Source organism: Balaenoptera physalus, assembly GCF_965194825.1.
Source record: "Balaenoptera physalus genome assembly, chromosome: 20".
NCBI lineage: Eukaryota > Metazoa > Chordata > Mammalia > Artiodactyla > Balaenopteridae > Balaenoptera > Balaenoptera physalus.
This window is the reverse complement of record NC_138901.1, coordinates 54,894,958-54,911,393: the sequence shown is the minus strand read 5'-3', so window position 1 is coordinate 54,911,393 and position 16,436 is coordinate 54,894,958. Positions and strand designations below refer to the sequence as shown.

At 55.0% G+C, this 16,436-nt stretch overlaps 2 protein-coding genes across 9 annotated transcripts in view; one reads left to right on the top strand and one right to left on the bottom strand.

The window, feature by feature from the left end:
* Window positions 1-269: 269 nt before the first annotated feature.
* On the bottom strand, window positions 270-8,974 carry INCA1 (inhibitor of CDK, cyclin A1 interacting protein 1). Of its 5 annotated transcripts, none has more exons than XM_082443925.1 (7): window positions 8,554-8,974; window positions 5,124-5,211; window positions 2,310-2,423; window positions 2,034-2,073; window positions 1,563-1,756; window positions 933-1,098; window positions 270-697 (listed from the first exon to the last, which is right to left on the bottom strand). In XM_082443925.1, exons 2-7 carry the CDS (start codon window positions 5,204-5,206, stop codon window positions 551-553), a joined length of 744 nt encoding a protein of 247 aa, XP_082300051.1. In that variant the 5' UTR covers window positions 5,207-5,211; window positions 8,554-8,974; the 3' UTR covers window positions 270-550. The 5 variants fall into 5 exon arrangements, with proteins under 5 accessions (XP_082300051.1, XP_082300047.1, XP_082300048.1 ...); XM_082443921.1 differs by lacking the exon at window positions 8,554-8,974 and adding an exon at window positions 7,631-8,545; XM_082443922.1 differs by lacking the exon at window positions 8,554-8,974 and adding an exon at window positions 7,661-8,545.
* The window catches only part of KIF1C (kinesin family member 1C), a 22,407-nt gene continuing 13,073 nt past the window's right edge, over window positions 7,103-16,436 (top strand). The window contains exons 1-17 of one of the 4 annotated variants that reach the window (XM_082443815.1): window positions 7,104-7,282; window positions 7,442-7,545; window positions 8,981-9,101; window positions 9,364-9,496; window positions 9,906-9,982; window positions 10,323-10,502; window positions 11,131-11,196; window positions 11,929-12,107; window positions 12,210-12,321; window positions 12,782-12,859; window positions 13,010-13,075; window positions 13,167-13,242; window positions 13,743-13,821; window positions 14,025-14,170; window positions 15,160-15,329; window positions 15,440-15,519; window positions 15,648-15,723. In XM_082443815.1, the coding sequence (XP_082299941.1) occupies window positions 9,391-9,496; window positions 9,906-9,982; window positions 10,323-10,502; window positions 11,131-11,196; window positions 11,929-12,107; window positions 12,210-12,321; window positions 12,782-12,859; window positions 13,010-13,075; window positions 13,167-13,242; window positions 13,743-13,821; window positions 14,025-14,170; window positions 15,160-15,329; window positions 15,440-15,519; window positions 15,648-15,723 (1,491 nt within the window). In that variant the 5' untranslated portion in view covers window positions 7,104-7,282; window positions 7,442-7,545; window positions 8,981-9,101; window positions 9,364-9,390. Of the gene's footprint in view, window positions 7,283-7,441; window positions 7,546-8,980; window positions 9,102-9,363; window positions 9,497-9,905; window positions 9,983-10,322; window positions 10,503-11,130; window positions 11,197-11,928; window positions 12,108-12,209; window positions 12,322-12,781; window positions 12,860-13,009; window positions 13,076-13,166; window positions 13,243-13,742; window positions 13,822-14,024; window positions 14,171-15,159; window positions 15,330-15,439; window positions 15,520-15,647; window positions 15,724-16,436 lie in introns of all 4 variants that reach the window. The other 3 variants (XM_082443814.1, XM_082443816.1, XM_082443817.1) reach the window with 3 other exon arrangements.

Here is a 16,436-nt window from a genome sequence, read left to right as displayed (position 1 = left end):
GCAGCAGCGCTGAGGGGCAGGATGCGGGGTCCCGGAGGCGGAAGCTGGGCCGATTGACGTGACCTCGGCCGGGGGAGTGGGGCGCGGGCGGCCGGCAGCGCTGGGCGGGGGACGCTGGAGCCGGCAGGACTTTTTTCGGGCACAACTCCTTGAATTTGGGGGACACAGCCCGACTTCATTTTAGCGGGGTCCTCACGACGGTGAAAGGAGCCCTCCCGCCCCACGAGCCTCTCCATCACTACTTCGCGGAGAGAAAGACAACTCCAGGCTCAACTTGCTTGCTTTTTAATAACAGAACAAGAAGAGAACACAGTGGCAGGGAGCCGGCCTGCGGGACGACAGGCCTTGAGGAGCTCCTGTGAGAGGGGTGGGTAGAGATGGGAGGCCAAGGGAGCCCCGTTCGTGCCTAGTTCAGAGGATGGGAGAGGAAAGTGAGAAAGGTCAGGGAAAGGGGGAATGCCTTGATGTCAGAAATGCTGGAGATTCCAGCGCCCAGAACTAGTCGTGGGCCCTGGAGCACGCTAGCATCTTGGGCGTGGGCGGGTTCTCCTTACTCCTCCGACAGCAACTCCACCCCCCAGGGATTGTAAAGGGGGTCCCTACTGGTTGTGACAGTGCTGAAGGAGGCCAGAGAGCTCGGCCGCCCGGAGAGACAAGACCCCTCCTGGCCCAGGGGACTCCAGGGAGACCAAAGCAGCTGTAAGGATGAGAAATTGAAGGAAAAAAAAGGAAGAATCAAAAAATAGGTCTCTCTCCAGATTTCCTAGTCCCCAAACCCAGGCACTCCCAAGTCTCTGGCTCTCGTCTACTTTATTTTTGTTCCTCTCAAATCCAGCTATCCAACGTGCCTCTTGGCTCCCGCTGTCTCTCCATGCAAGACGAGGCATCCACATCACCCTCCACCACCCCACCAAGTTCCTGCTCAACCGTACCTGGGCCCTGCCAGGAGCGAGGAAGTGGTCCTCTTCCCGTGGAGAGTTTGCCCTCTCCTCTTCCAGACCAGGGTGTTCGGTGGTGTTGGGGAGTCCACAGCCGTCGTCGTCAAGCACCAGGGGCTCAGACGCAGCCCTAGAGCTGCCCCACTGGGCCTTCTTCAGTCTGTGGAGACTTCAGACTTAGGAAAGAGGTGTCTGGAGGCCAGGCTTCCTGTCTCTCCATTCTTCACCTTTCTGCCCTGAAATACTTCCTGCTGGGACCCAGGAGTGTTGTCATCTGACTTCCAACTCTCCACTCCCAACTTTCTGCTCCCCTCAGACTGAAGTATTTTCAGTCCAGGGGCTCAAGAGGTGACCTCTAGCTCCGCACTACCCTCCAGTTGTATGGAGTGCTTTCCTGTCTTCAGTGACCTGGTTTCCACTCCTTTCAGCTCATGTGGCTCATCCCCCATCCCTTAGTTCCCTCCTCATTCCCATACTATAGAAATTTTGCTTCAATCTCACCAAGACCGTGGCACAGTCCCAAACAACCTCCAATTCCTTCAAAGCTCTCCACCTCTTCTTTAGTTCAAACCGTCCTGTCCCCATACCCTGTTTGGCTCCCGGAGCCCAAATGTCTCTCCTTACTCATTGATGATTCTCTGTCGCCTCCTTAGATCCTCCAGGTGATAAGTGACAGCCCTTACCCGGGCTGGGATGCCCCCAGATCCCTGCTGCATTCCCGCCAAATGTGGCCTCCTTCTCTTTCTTCTGCAGAGCACCTCAGGGGGTGGGAGCCCTTCGGGGGGGTACAGGCCAGGCTGGGAGCAACCAGTGGCTCTCTGTGCCAGAGAATGGGGAAAAGGAGCTAGAAGGCAGAACTGAGTCTCTCAGGGGAGCTGGGACTGAAATAGGGAGTCAGGGGTCTTGGGAAGCCCAGATCACAAAAACACAGCTGTGATCTGGAAAACATGGTGACTGATTCATAGGAAGGAGGGCCTGGTCAGTGCACTGGCTGGGGGACACCAGAGGGAAGGGGTAATAAGGAGAGCTGGGGATAGGATAGCAGTGGGTGCAATCTTAACTGAGAGGTGTCAAAGGGCAGAAAGTTTGTCATACCAGCAGGGGTGGGATGTACTGTTCCCCCATCCAGGTGGGGCTGTGAAGCACAAAAAGGGGGCTAAGTACAGAGAGAACATCCCCATCCATACTGTTTCTCTAACAACCTCTCCCAACCACCTATTTGGCATTAGGAGCTAAAATGTCCATCAGCTGGTGGGGCAATTATCCCCAGACTAAAGCTTATTGCTACCATAAGGCTTTATGGTAGTTTAAAATTGTAGAGCTTCCCCTCCCTACCTCCAGTTAATGCCCATTTTCTCCATTTCTACCCACCTGGGCCTTTGACTAAGGTTCTCCCAGAAGGTGTCTCCATAGCGCTGGGGCGTCAGTCTGAGGCTCCGGGAAGGCAAGCTGGGTGGTGGAGATCGGCTGACCACCCTGGAACACCTGAGGTGAGGACAAGGTAGGCTCAGGTCTGGCTCTTCCCTTACAGCATCTACCCACTCCAGGAATTTAGGAGTCTTATCTTACTACGGGACCATACAGCTGTCCAGGCTCCCTCAGGCCTTGTCCTCCCTTATCCGTTTTAGCTGAGGAAGGTGGTGAGGCCTTTTATTTGAAAGGAGATTGGAGCTGGAGTGAGCATGGAGATTAGCAACTGTTTGAGCTTCAGATCTCGCTGAATCTCAAACGAGTACACCTCACAACCAGGGAACATCATATTGAGCAAGCAGGGCTGTCAAAGACGAAGGCCCCCACTACTCAAGTGATGCGACAGGTTCCTTTTAGTCAATGTAAGTATCCAGGAGAGCAGGGCCTCTGTTCACCCCTGCTTTATCTCCCCATCTCAGAAATACTAATATCCTTTAGGTAGGGAGGGGTGTGCAAAGCTGTTTGAGAACAGTTCTCATCACTCCTAAAGCCCCCAGACTGACTGATGTCTGCTCTCCTGCTCTCTAGAAGAGTGTCCTAGGGCTTCGTCTTCGGCACTTTATCTTCTTTATCTCCATTCCTCCTTAGGTGATCTCACCCAGGCCATGACTTTATTTATTATCATCTTTTTTAATTGAAGTATAATTGATTTACAATGCTGTGCCAATCTCTGCTGCACAGCAAAGTGACTCAGTTATACACATTCTCTTTTTTAAATATTCTTTTCCATTATGGTTTAATCACAGGATATTGAATATAGTTCTCTGTGCTACACAGTAGGACCTTGTTGTTTCAGGCCATGATTTTAAACCACCAATGTGCTGACGACTCCCAAATCTGTATTTCTTGCTCTGGCTCCTCCCCTGGACTCCAGACTTGCAGGTTCAACTGCCCACTCAACACCTCCTCCCTCGCCTTCCCCATCTCGCTGAAAGGCACCCCAAATGCCCAGTTGCTAGAGCCAAAAATCTGGTATGCCTTACTTCCCTCACCTCCCATATCCAATCTATCAGCAAGTTCTGTGAGTTCTGCATCTAAAATACACTAAAAAAAAGAGAAAAAAAACCCGATGGCGCAGTGGTTGAGAATCCGCCTGCCAATGCAGGGGACACGGGTTCGATCCCTGGTCCGGGAAGATCCCACATGCCCCGGAGCAATTAAGCTCGTGAGCCACAACTACTGAAGCCCGCGCACCTAGAGCCTGTGCTCCACAATGAGAGAAGCCACTGCAATGAGAAGCCTGTGCACCGCAACAAAGAGTAGCCCCCGCTCGCCACAACTAGAGAAAGCCCGCGCACAGCAACGAAGACCCAACACAGCCAAAAATAAATTTAAAAAAAAATCATTTTTTCTTTTGGCTGCCCCACACGGCTTGTGGGATCTCAGTTGCCCAACCAGGGATCAAACCCAGGCCCTTGGCAGTGAAAGGATGGAGTCCTAACCACTGGACTGCCCAGGAACTCCCCCATAAAATACACTCAAATTTGACTACTCCTCACTATTTCCAGTCCCACCATCATATTCCAGCTCATCTTCCCCTCTCTGGACTACAGAGATAGCCTCCTCCTCCATTCCCTCCTTCCATCTGAATCCCTCAATAATCTATTCTACACAGAATAATCTTTTTTTTTAAATTTATTTATATTGGCTGCATCAGGTCTTAGTTGCAGCATGTGGGATCTTTAGTTGCGGCATGCATGCAGGATCTCGTTCCCCCACCAGGGATCGAACCCGGGCCCCCTGCATTGGGAGCATGGAGTCTTACCCACTGGACCACCAGGGAAGTCCCAAGAATAATCTTTTTAAAATGCTTATGTGAAATGATATATGGTTTAAGATTTGCTTCAATATAGTCTGAGTAGCAGGAGGCTGAATGGGTGTATCAATAAAAAGATTATCTATGTAATGATAATTACTGCAGCTGACTAAAAAGGATACTCCAGGTTCATGATTACTATTTTCTCTACTTCTGCAGTTGTTTGAAATTTTCCATAATAAAAAAGTTGAAGAAAAAAAAAAAGGTCTGCTTATGTCATTACCTTGCTTAGAACCTTTCTACTGTCCTTAGAATAAAATTCAAACTCTTTTCAATGGCCGATAAGATCCTATAGATCCTATATGATCTGGCCTCTGCCTGTCTGACTTTACTCCACTTTTCCCTTAATCATTAAGTTTCAGTTACGCTAACCTGCTTCCTGGTCCTAGAAGGTAGCAAGCTAAGTTTCTTTCTTGGGCTTTTTTTTTTTTTTTAAACCTACTATTCCTTCTTTTGCTCCCTGGTTCTTATCAGACTGGCTCCTTCTCATTTTTCAGATCTCAATTCAAACTCACTTCCTCCTCCTCTTCCACAATCACCCTGTATAAACTTGTGTCTCCAAGACAGTCTGTTTTACATTATGTTGTAGGTCTATTTTATTTTTCTCGTGTACTTATTACTATTTGAAATTATATTTGTTTGTATGCACATTCTATCTCCTCCCCCTAGAATTTAAGCTCTATGAGCAGGACCCCTATGTTCTAATTGCTGAATTCCCAATGCCTAATATACAGTGCCTAAAACATTGTAGTGTTCAAAAGCAATTTGCTGAATAAATTAATAAATCACCAATCCCCTGAGACCAGGCACTGAGCTTCTTGTTCCTTATTTCCTACTCCTCTTAGAGAAGAACCCAGGCACGCAGTCTTCCCTCCTCCCCACTGGGGGGGAGGACTCACTTGGCAAAAGGGATAAGGTTGTCTCCATCTTCCTGCGCTTGCATGACTGGACTGGGCTGGGCGGCTGGACTGAGTCTCCTCATTGGTGCTGGGGGGATAATGGAAAATGAATCATTCACTCATATAATGGCTGTAGGAATGAACCTGTAGCAGGTCTAGAGATTGGAAAGAAGATGTATGGGGCCAGAAAAAAAGAAAGAGAGCTGAAAAGGTATTTCAAGTACTGAACATTTCTACTAGCTGAACATACAAGTTCAAGATGGTAGACACAGGAAATGTGGATGTGGTAAAAGAGAAAAGAAAAGAAATGTTCTGAAGCCAAACATACAGAGTAAGTGAAATTTACAGATGGCAGTGGAGTGAATTAACTGGCAACATGGGATAATGAAACGAAAAAGGGTGACAGGGGGACTAGATAGGGCAGAGGCATTTGGGGATAGTTGGTACAGAACTGGTGGCTGGGGTCAGAGAATTCAGGGTTGGTAAATAAACCAGGTACGAGGGGTTAATAAAAGGTAAGTGTGGACAGAGTGGTCAGTTGGTGACAAGGAAGGAGGAGGCAGTTGGGGAAGTCTATAGGTGAAGAAGGTGAGCAGAGAGGTCAGTTACACAGAGCCAGAATTCGGGACAGCCAAAGGTGACCTGACAGCCAGTGGGGGGTTGGCAGAAAAGGCAGATAAGAATGTTAGATGAGTTAGGAGAGTGACTGTAGGCAGCATAAATGTCAGAAAATTGGAAACTGTTGCAGGTGAATAAGTATTTATCCAAAGGCAACTAAGGATGGGCTGAGAAAGGAGTTAGGCGAAGTGAAGAATGGAGAGAGGAGTATTTAGAGCTGAGGTGGCAAATGCCGTAGTTAAAATCTGGCTGAAAGGGCAGATGGGATCTAAATTGGATGTCTTGGGCCAGAGCAGGGGAAGCTGGAGTAGAGGGCAGGTGGGAGCTGAGGGGCATTCAGACCTCAGGTAACTGGGTCTAGGTGGGTGACCCAGATCTATGAGGAGAATGGGCCTAAGAAAGCTAGACAGAGGACTGGACAGTTGGCCTGGGGGCAGCCAAGGCTGGGAGGGCAACCTGAGCCTGACAAGGCAGCTGAGGACCTGAGGGGTCCGGCTGGTCTGAGGAGTTGGCCAGAGCCTGGGGGTCTTGGGGGGTGGGTCCCTGCCTGGAGGGAAGGCCAGGCCTTAGCGGGCTCAGGGGACCCTTGGCAGGTGGACTGGGGCGTGGGACACAGCTAAGCCTGAAGGCACAATTGGGGGCCTGAGGAGTCGATGTGGCCCCCAGGTGGTGGGCCCGCGCCTGAAGGACTGCCTGAGGCTCGCGGGGGGCCAGGCTGGGTAGGCAGGGGTGGCCTGGGCCTGAGAAGGCACCGAAGCCTGAGGGGACGACCCGGGCCTGCGGGGCCTGTCGAACGTGAGGGCCAGGCAGGGACCCAGCGCCCGGGTAGCCGTGCCGCCGCCGACTGCCCTTGGCCACGGCACCTGAGGCAGCTGCGCGGCGAGTTCTAGAACTATACGCCGGGCGCAGAGGAGGAGCGAGGCGGCGTCGGGAGCCGAGGGCGGAGCCGGCCGGCGCCGCGCGCCTGGGGGCGGGGCCTGCGCCGAGCCACCTCCTGGGCGGGGCCCTGCGGGCGGGTCCGCCCCCTAAGCGCGCCTCCGACGGCGGTGACGTGCGCGGGTCAGGGTCCTGGGTCTCCTACCGGGGTCGGCCGCCACTTTTCCCGGCTATTTGGGCGCTGGCCACCCTCCCGAGTGCCTGCGTCCTGCTCGCCCTCCCGTGTCCGCAGCTCGGTTCTCCCGTCTCCGCCCGGTGGGCCCCGCAGTCCTGGGGACATTGCCCCTTTAACAGCTGTCCGGGTCGCTGCCTAGCCCTTCTCGGGACGGCGCGCGCCCGCCCGCCCATCCGCGCGCGCGCGCCCGCCGATCCCCCGCCCCTCGCTCCCGCCCCAGCTCGTGCTGCCCGGGCGGGCGCCGGCCGCTGGCGCCGCTACTGCTGCCGCCCCCGGGGCGCGAGTCCGCCGCCCGCCGCCCGGGGACCCGGCGAGGGGCGGGGGCAGCCCCGAACCGGCCCCGGATCGCCCCCGCTCCCGTCTCACGCTTCCCGGAAAGTTTGTCCCTTTGCACTCTGCCCCGCCGCTCCGGGAGCCCCGCCGCGACGAGGTGAGAGCTGTGGGAGAGGGGGGGTGAGGGAGGGGACGCCCGCGGAGGAATGTGCCGGGCTGGGGGGCGGGGAGCCGGGGTCCCGGTTTTCACCACCCGGCGGGGGCCGGCTGGCTGCGGGAGCCGGGATCATGTGCTATTTGTCCCGCGGAGGCGCAGAGAGGTGCCAGGCCCGGGGCGGCCGTCGGTTGGCTGGACCGGAGGACACTGTCCGCATGGCCGCCCAGAAAGGCCGGGACGGGGGCCTGTGTGAAAACTGCTGGGTGAGCAAGGTGCAGGTGGCCCTAGGCCTCCTTTCGGGTCGCTCGGCCTCGCCCCAGCCGCGGCTTCTCCCTGTACCCCACTGACCTATTACGCTGCACCAGCAGACCCCTGTACCTCTCTCTTGGTCCATTACCCCGCCATCCACCAGCAGTGCCACCTCATTCCCTGCCCCGTTAGCCACAACGGCGTTACAATTGCGTGTCTCCATCAGTGTCCTTTCCCTCCCCTGGTCAGGGTCTGGGGGTCAGGGCTGTTCTTCCTGAGACAGCCTCTGTGGTTTCAGCTACTCCCTTCCTGTCCTGGGACAGACCAGCCCTCTCACCCCTCCCATGCCCTGGCCAGAAAGGCTGGTGAGGTGAGGCCCAGCAGGACAGGGGTTTGAGGCCCTTTGGGGCCACAGAAGGGGGCTCAACATCTCTGATCGCTCTTCACGACCCTCCCACCCTGTTGTCCGTGGGTGTGGGCTGCTCAGCCTCTCCTCCCAGGGTGTGGGCACCGGATCACCCACATTCCTGGGCTCCAGCCTGGCACTTTCCCCAGGGCAGTGGATGCCATAGCACTAGCCCCAGGCTGGAGCTGGGACCTACCTGCTTCCTTTCCCTTCTCTCCCTCTTCAGGGGGACCCTACTGCTATCCTCCCTTCCCATAAACACAGGTATTCTGGATCCTCCAACAGAGGACCCTGGTGGTTGGTAGGATGGTTACAGGATGACCCCACCCTCTCCTGCCCATTGTCCTGGATCCTAAGGAGGAAGTGCTGGGGGCTGGTCAAGGGGTTCGGGGCTTATAGGCAGGCCCTGTGGATCCCAGTTCTGGGCTGTACCTCCAGCCATTGGACTTTGCCCATCAGCAGTCCCTCCTGTGTGGAGGTTATGGACCCTAGGTGGGAGCTGGTTTCTACTTGTCCCTGGCTGACCCTGTGGGGGAATTTTAGGGCAGGTCTTATGTTTAGGATTTTCTCGCATCTTGTTTCTCTTCTGGGCTTCCAATTTGTGCTTTTCCCCTACCTGTTCAACATTTCTGTGTTTGCTGTCCTCTTGTGTGTCCCCTTCTTTTTCTTCCATTATTTCCTAAGTAGCATGACCTCAGTCTTCTTGTCTCTCTCATTTTTTTGGTGTTTGGGACTTTCTGCCTCTCCTCTCCCCGCTTCCCACCACCCTCAGTGTCTCTGCCCATGTGTCCCTCTCTCTGAATTGCTCTCTGTCCAGCCTCTTTCTCTCTTCTCTCTCTGAACGTTCAGTGCACTTGTGAGTGACGAGGAATAAAAATATCACCGTCCCTGCCCTTGGATTCACATTGCATTCGACCATTCCAGAGGAACAGCCATCCGCACCTTTCCTAACATTACCCCCACCCCTTGTCCTCCAATCCTGGAACCCCAGACACAGCTCTGGAGCCACGGGTGCCTCCTAACCACTCTTCCCCCGCAACCAGGGTTTCCCCTACAGCCCCAGCTGGCGTGGCCAGGCCCCCAGTGTAGGATGGGGCTCCTCCTACGAGGGCCGGTGGCAGCCAGAACTGATACAGCCCCCCTGGTCTGGGGCCAGGACACCAGGTAACTCTGGGGTGACATCCCAGGTCCCTGCCTGCTGGGAAAAGGCTGGGGAGAGAGGCAGGAACACCTCCGGGAGTCCCTGAGGAGAGTGACATTGGGGAGGAAGGCCAAGGAAACAGAAACTGGGTCCTTGAGGGGCTGGGTAGCCGGGGAAGGGGGTGTGGAGAGACTGGTTCCTGGGAGAAGTTGGGAGGCAATGTCTGGGTCCCCCAGACATTGCCTCCCAATAGCTCTGACCTCCTCTTCTGTCTCTGTCCTCCAGCTGAGGAGGGTGGTAGTATCTGGAGCCATGGCTGGCGCCTCGGTGAAAGTGGCAGTGAGGGTTCGGCCCTTCAACGCCCGTGAGACCAGCCAGGATGCCAAGTGTGTAGTCAGCATGCAGGGCAGCACCACCTGTGAGTGAGTCCCACGGGCCCGTCTGGGCACAGGCAGGGCAGCCCGGGCCCACTGTACGGGCCAGTCCTGCCGGGCCGAACCAGGAGGAGGGCTGTGCTGGGCACGGAGCAGGTGCTAATTGTAAGGAAGGAGGCTGGGACAGGCTGGCCTTTCCGTGCTCCCAGTCCCTGGGAGGGGGAATGTTGGCCTGGAGCCCTCCATTGCCCAATCCAGGGAGGCAGCCGGGAGGGGGGCGGGTCCTGGGAAGCCAAAATTAGCTTGGGTGGCTGGAGGGGGTGGGGAGTATTAAAGGGGAGAGATGAACTAGGATAGAGGTGGGGAGTGGGATGCCTGGCTTCTGAGGGCTTGTGGGGAGTGGGCAGCGGTTGGGAGTACCTGACCTTGGCCTTCATCCCTTTGCTTTCTCAGCCATCATCAATCCCAAACAGAGCAAGGATGCCCCCAAAAGCTTCACTTTCGATTACTCCTACTGGTCACACACTTCGGTGAGGTTGTTAGGTTGGGGGAAGAGCTAAGCAAAGAGGGATGGGGGATTCAGGTCCTGGGGAGGGGGGCATTGCTGGGAAATAGGACCTCCAGGGAATTGGTTGGGAGGACCAGGACCCTTGGGTTGGGGTGGGTAGGACCCTGAACTTGTGACTAGGACCAGGATGGGGGAGGCAGAATCCCTGGGATAATTTAGGGCTGGCAGGAGACTAGATAGGATCCTCAGGGATGATTAGGACCGTGAGGGGGGTGGGGGCACACAAGATCTTTGGGCACCTAGATACCAAGGACAAAGTCATCTAGGGTTCCTGCTGTCTTTCTTGCCCCCCTTCCACCTAGGCCGAGGACCCCCAGTTTGCATCGCAGCAACAGGTGTATCGGGATATTGGAGAAGAGATGCTGCTCCATGCCTTTGAAGGCTACAACGTGTGCATCTTTGCCTATGGGCAGACGGGAGCTGGGAAATCCTACACCATGATGGGGCGGCAGGAGCCAGGGCAGCAGGGCATCGTGCCCCAGGTACACTCGGGGCCTGGCAGGGTGGCCAGGGCTGAAGCATCTTCAGCTGACCCTAGGGGAGTAGGCTGGGTTCTAAGCGTTGTGGAGCAGAGACCTGGCTCTCTGAGGTTGTTAGTAGTAGGGAAGGTGATGGGGGATGAGGTTGGCTCCAACCTGGACATCAGGGCCAAGAAGGCTCAGTGAGAACAGCCACACCTTTGGCGGCAGAGCGCCCAGGGTTTGAACCTTGTTTCTACCACTTACTGCTGTCTTACCTTGTCTCGTAATTACTTGTGAGTGTAGTTCCCATGTAGGCTTGTGTACCGCAGTCAAGGTGTTTACTGTAGGAAAAGCCAGTTGTGGATAACTGAGAGTTGACCATAATCTCCCTGACTGCAGCATAGTGACCTTGCATACAGGCTCCGGGTTTGCATTTTGGCTCCCTGAATACTAGCCTGTGACCCTGGGCAAGTGTGAACCTCTCAGAGGTTGCTTTCCCATCTGTAAAATGGGAACGATCCTGTCCCTCCCTTGGGGCTGTGGTAAGGGTTAAACAGGGTCACTTGAGACCTGGCCGGGCCTGGGTGCTGGGCGCCACAGGTGTGCCATGAACAGCAGCATCTTTGTGCTTCTCTGTGTCCCCCTCCAGCTCTGTGAGGACCTCTTCTCTCGTGTTAGTAAGAACCAGAGCGCTCAGCTATCCTATTCTGTGGAGGTAAGCCCAGGTCTTGGGAGGGGCCTGGGAGGGGAGCCACAGTGTCCCCTGGGTAGGGAGGAGGTGAGCAGAGCAATTAAGACAAGTGCAGTCTCTGGAGTCAGGCAGCCTGGGATCTACTCTAGGCTTTACCAGTTAGTAACTGTGGCTTTGGGCAAACGATTTCTCTCTCGGCTCCTGAGTGTGTTTATCTGAAATGATAATGATCAGGGGTCCCCTCCTAGGGTTGTTGGAAGGCTCAGTGAGCTTGCACATGTAAAATGCTTAGCAACACATAGTACACACTCAGTGTAGGTCACCTGTATTGTATCCAGTGGAGTCCGGGTTAAGTTTCACATTGGGTATGGTTGTTAGCTTTTTTACTTTTTTTAAAAATTTATTTATTTATTATTTATCTTTGGCTGTATTGGGTCTTTGTTGCTGAGCGTGGCTTTCTCTAGTTGCATCGAGCGGGAGCTATTCTTCGTTGTGGTGCACGGGCTTCTCGTTGCGGTGGCTTCTCTTGTCGAGGAGCTCGGGCTCTAGGCACGCGGGCTTCAGTAGTTGTGGCTCGTGGGCTCCAGAGCGCAGGCTCAGTAGTTGTGGCACACGGGCTTAGTTGCTCCGCGGCATGTGGGATCTTCCCGGACCAGGGCTCGAACCTGTGTCCCCTGCATTGGCAGGCGGATTCTTAACCACTGCGCCACCAGGGAAGCCCAGCTTTATTACTTTTTATTTGCTTCTCCCACTCAGGTGAGCTACATGGAGATCTACTGTGAGAGGGTACGAGACCTCTTGAACCCCAAGAGTCGGGGCTCTCTGAGGGTCCGAGAGCACCCCATCCTGGGCCCCTACGTGCAGGACCTGTCTAAATTGGCTGTGACCTCTTACGCAGACATTGCTGACCTCATGGACTGTGGAAATAAAGCGCGGTGAGGCAGGCTGATGGGGCGGAGAGCAAGGGAGCCGGGGTTAGGAAGATGAGGGGCCGGACCCACTGACCATTCCTTCCCCCCCGCCCCCCCCACCCCCAGGACTGTGGCCGCCACCAACATGAATGAGACCAGCAGCCGTTCCCACGCCGTCTTCACCATTGTCTTCACACAGCGCTGCCACGATCAGCTCACTGGACTGGACTCAGAGAAGGTAGGACCCCCCCCCCCCCGCCCCGCCCCGCTGCAACCCCATCCCACCTGGTAACAGAGACAGAGATGTGATCAGCGGGCCTTGCGTCCTCCCTCCCTGTCCAGGCTTGGTTGAGTGCCTCCTCTGAGCTTCCACAGCCCCCTGTGCTTCCCCTATCAGATCAGTGGGATAGTCTCCTTTTGCATGTTTGTTCTTCTAGCTAGGCTCCTTGGGGCAGGTCTTGGAGCCCACTGTGTGCCGGGACAAGGCACACAGTGGGCATGTGAATATCTGTGATTGAATAAATGAAGAAACGGACAAGTAACCAAACCCTCACTGTCATCTTATGTATCCCCCTTCCGTCCCCAACTCCTGGCTTTCTCCATCCCTTGCCAACTGCCTAGTCCCCTTGCTGGGTGTTCCCTTGATATGCCTGCCCCGCACTGACCCAGTCACCTCCTGTCTCTTTCCTCTGACCCAGGTCAGTAAGATCAGTTTGGTGGACCTTGCTGGCAGTGAGCGGGCTGACTCCTCAGGGGCCCGGGGCATGCGCCTGAAGGTGAGGCGCTTGGGAGGGTCGGACAGGGCAGTGTTGGGGGCTGTGTGCAGTGGTCTCAAATCATAACCTGGTGCTCTGGCTGTGGGGGGAGCGGGGGAAGGGGATCGGAGTGGGAGAAGAAGGCCTCATTCCCCCCGTTCCTCTTGCCAGGAAGGCGCCAACATCAATAAGTCCCTGACTACTCTAGGGAAGGTGATCTCGGCCCTTGCGGATATGGTAAGACCTGGGCGTGGGAAGAGAAGGGGCTCTGGGAAAGCGGACAAAGCGGGTGGCCCACCGTAACCCCCTTCCCCCTTCCGTCCCTCAGCAATCAAAGAAGCGGAAGTCGGATTTTATCCCTTACAGGGACTCTGTGCTCACCTGGCTGCTCAAGGAGAATCTGGGTGAGGGGCTTCTCCTCTCTGTCTCTCTCTGCCGACCCTGCCACCCGTCCTGCCAGCCTCCTTTTGATACCAGTCCCGTTGACACCCCTGGAACCTCAAATCCTCCAGTGGTCCTTTGACTCTCCCCCTGATCCCCAGGGGCATCCTTTGAAGGTGTCCTGATGCTGAGATCAAGGCCACACCCTCCCTGCCAAGCCAAGGGCCTCGCTGACTTGGCTACCCATGACTGCTCTCTGACCTCACACCCACCTTTGACTTCACCCTCCTCCCACTGATCTCTGACTGTCCCACAGATGTCTCATGTCTCCCTGACCTCACCCCCACTTCCTCTGACCACCAGATTTCACGATTAGCTCCACAACTCTTAGCTTTACCCTACCTTGGACAGTGACCTTATTGGACCCCTGCCTGAGCAATGAGGCCCCCCTGACCCTGTGACCCAGTCTGACTTTTCTTAGGACCCTGCCCAGCTCAAGCTTTCCCCTCCTTTCCATTCATAGGTGGGAATTCACGCACAGCAATGATTGCGGCCCTGAGCCCCGCGGATATCAATTACGAGGAGACTCTTAGCACCCTCAGGTGGGGCTCTAGTAGGGGTGGGGCGGGACATGAAAAGTGCCAGGAGCTCAGCGACTGGTAGCTCAGGACCCTCCCCATGAGTTAGGGTTGACCCTCAGCTCTACTGCACTGTGATGAAACCTGGGAGGGAGAGGGCATCGGGCAGCAGACCAAGGTCACCCGTGTCTAGGCCTCACCGGTCCCGCTCCTCCCTCCTCATCCAGGTACGCCGACCGCACCAAGCAGATTCGCTGCAATGCCATCATCAACGAGGACCCTAATGCCCGGCTGATCCGGGAGCTGCAGGAGGAGGTGGCCCGGCTGCGGGAACTGCTGATGGCCCAGGGGCTCTCCGCCTCTGCCCTGGGAGGTGGGACTCCGGGAGGGGCAGCTCAGGGAGGCTCCTTGGCCCAGCTCATCCCTCCTCATTTGCCTTTGCCCAGGCCTGGGACCAGGGAGGGACCACTGCCCAGAAAGCCCAGCAAGTGCCCCTTGACTTAGATGCAGATGTGGAGAGGGGACAGGTCACGCCTTTAGGTGTTACAGAGCTGGGAGGGACTGATCCTCCTGGGGAGAGGCAGGCAGGATTCAGAGGGACCTTAACAGGCTCCTGGAACTACTGAAACGACAGGAGCAGGAGTAAATGGCAAGTCATGCGTTTATGGTTTAAACAGTAAGTCATTAAGAATAGGCTGCTGGGCACCTGCCTTGACAGAAGTTCTTGTGAAACATTGGGAATTAAATTGACCGTAAGCTTAATAATAGTCAACAGCAGACTAATTTCTGAAACGTAAGGCTCAGCCTCCTTACTGTGAAATGGCGTCTGTATTAGAGAATCTGTGATCCGTGTTGGCTGTGCCTGGTGTAACTGTGCATTCAATCTTGGGGTCCATCCCACTGAGAAGTTGGGGTGCTAAGGGGCACGGTGGGGAGAATAAGGGTTCTTGGGAAGAGAAGGTAGACACGATGTTCGCCTCTGCACATTTGAAGGGTAGTCTTGAAAAAGAAAAAGCAGTGTAGTCTTTCTCATCCCAGAGGGCAGAACTAGAAACAGAGCTACATGTAACATGGGGCAGATTTCAGTTCAACACAGCTAAGAACTTTCTGATGGTACGAGTCATCCTACGATGGAAGGAACTGGCTGCCTTGTTCAGTAATGAGCTTTCCATCCCTGGAGGGGAACAAGCAGAGACTCGGTGTCCATTTGTCAAGGCTGCAGTAGGAGGGCTCTCTACTTTGTGGAGGTGGACCATGGGTCTTCTGCAGTCCTTGCAGGCTGGTCCGCTGTGAGACCTTCCCTGTTTCCGATCAGTTCCATCTTTCCTTGGCCTCCTTCTTCTACCTTCTTCTCCCTCCTAGGCCTGAAGGTGGGTGAGGGGAGTCCCGGAGGTGCTCTGCCAGCTGTATCATCTCCCTCTGCCCCAGCTTCGCCCTCGTCCCCCGCAGCACACAACGGGGAGCTGGAGCCATCGTTCTCCCCCAATGCTGAGCCCCAGATTGGGCCTGAGGAGGCCATGGAGAGACTGCAGGTGGGAAGCTGGAGCTGGCAAGGGGTGGGGCTCTGGGGGCTGCTGGGAAGCACCCCCTGGGAGGTGCTTGTCCCAGACTGTCCTGATCCCTGCCTGTCTTGTGCCCCCAGGAGACAGAGAAGATTATAGCTGAGCTGAATGAGACCTGGGAGGAGAAGCTACGTAAGACGGAGGCCTTGAGGATGGAGAGGTGTGAGGATGGGGCCGACAGCTGGAGCCCTGGAGGGAGCGGGGTGGGGAGGGAAGGTCAGGCCCTGCAGGGAATGGGTTCATGGGTACCGATGACAAGACCAATATTTGCCTCTCCTTTGCCTACAGAGAAGCGTTGCTGGCTGAGATGGGGGTGGCTGTCCGGGAAGATGGGGGGACCGTGGGCGTCTTCTCTCCGAAGAAGGTGAGTGAGGAGGCCTCGGAGACTCTGGATGCTGAAAGAAGAGGGTTGGGGTGGCAGGGTCATGAGTTCTAACTCTGATCTCAGGTCTCTGAATTGTCCCTCCATCATCTCTGTCCCCACTCCTGCTCCCTCCTCTCTGTGTTGTCCGGCCATCCCTGTCTTCTCCCTCCATCTAGGGACCACAGGATGCCAGGGTCCCTGCCCTTAGGGGGATTTCAAGAGCTGCTTAGAATCTAGGTATTTATAAACAGAAGCCCACACACGTGTGTGTATGAGTTCATGCGTAGAATGTATCTCTGGATTCATAAGAAACTGGTTATGGCGGTTACTCCATGGGGAAGGGAGAGGACCTGGGAGATTGCAGGTTGGTTGGGATAGCAACTTGTCCACCGTGTGCTCTTTTGTATCATTTGGATTTTGTAACCTGTGTATGTGTTAGCTATTCAAAAACAAACAAACAAAAACAAAAAACCTGAAAAGTACGTTTCGAAAGGATAACTTGGGAAGAGAAGACTGTAAAAGGAATAGGGGAAGAGTAAGCACTAACCTGTAGGATGTTGATTGTAAACGCAGCGAGAGGTTTTTTTTTTTTTTAAACTGTTGAGCTGTTCAGAATTCTTTTTTTTTTTTAATTGGTGAGTGACTATCTGTTTATTTATTTTATTTATTATTTTTGGTTGTGTTGGGTCTTCGTTTCTGTGCGAGGGCTTTCT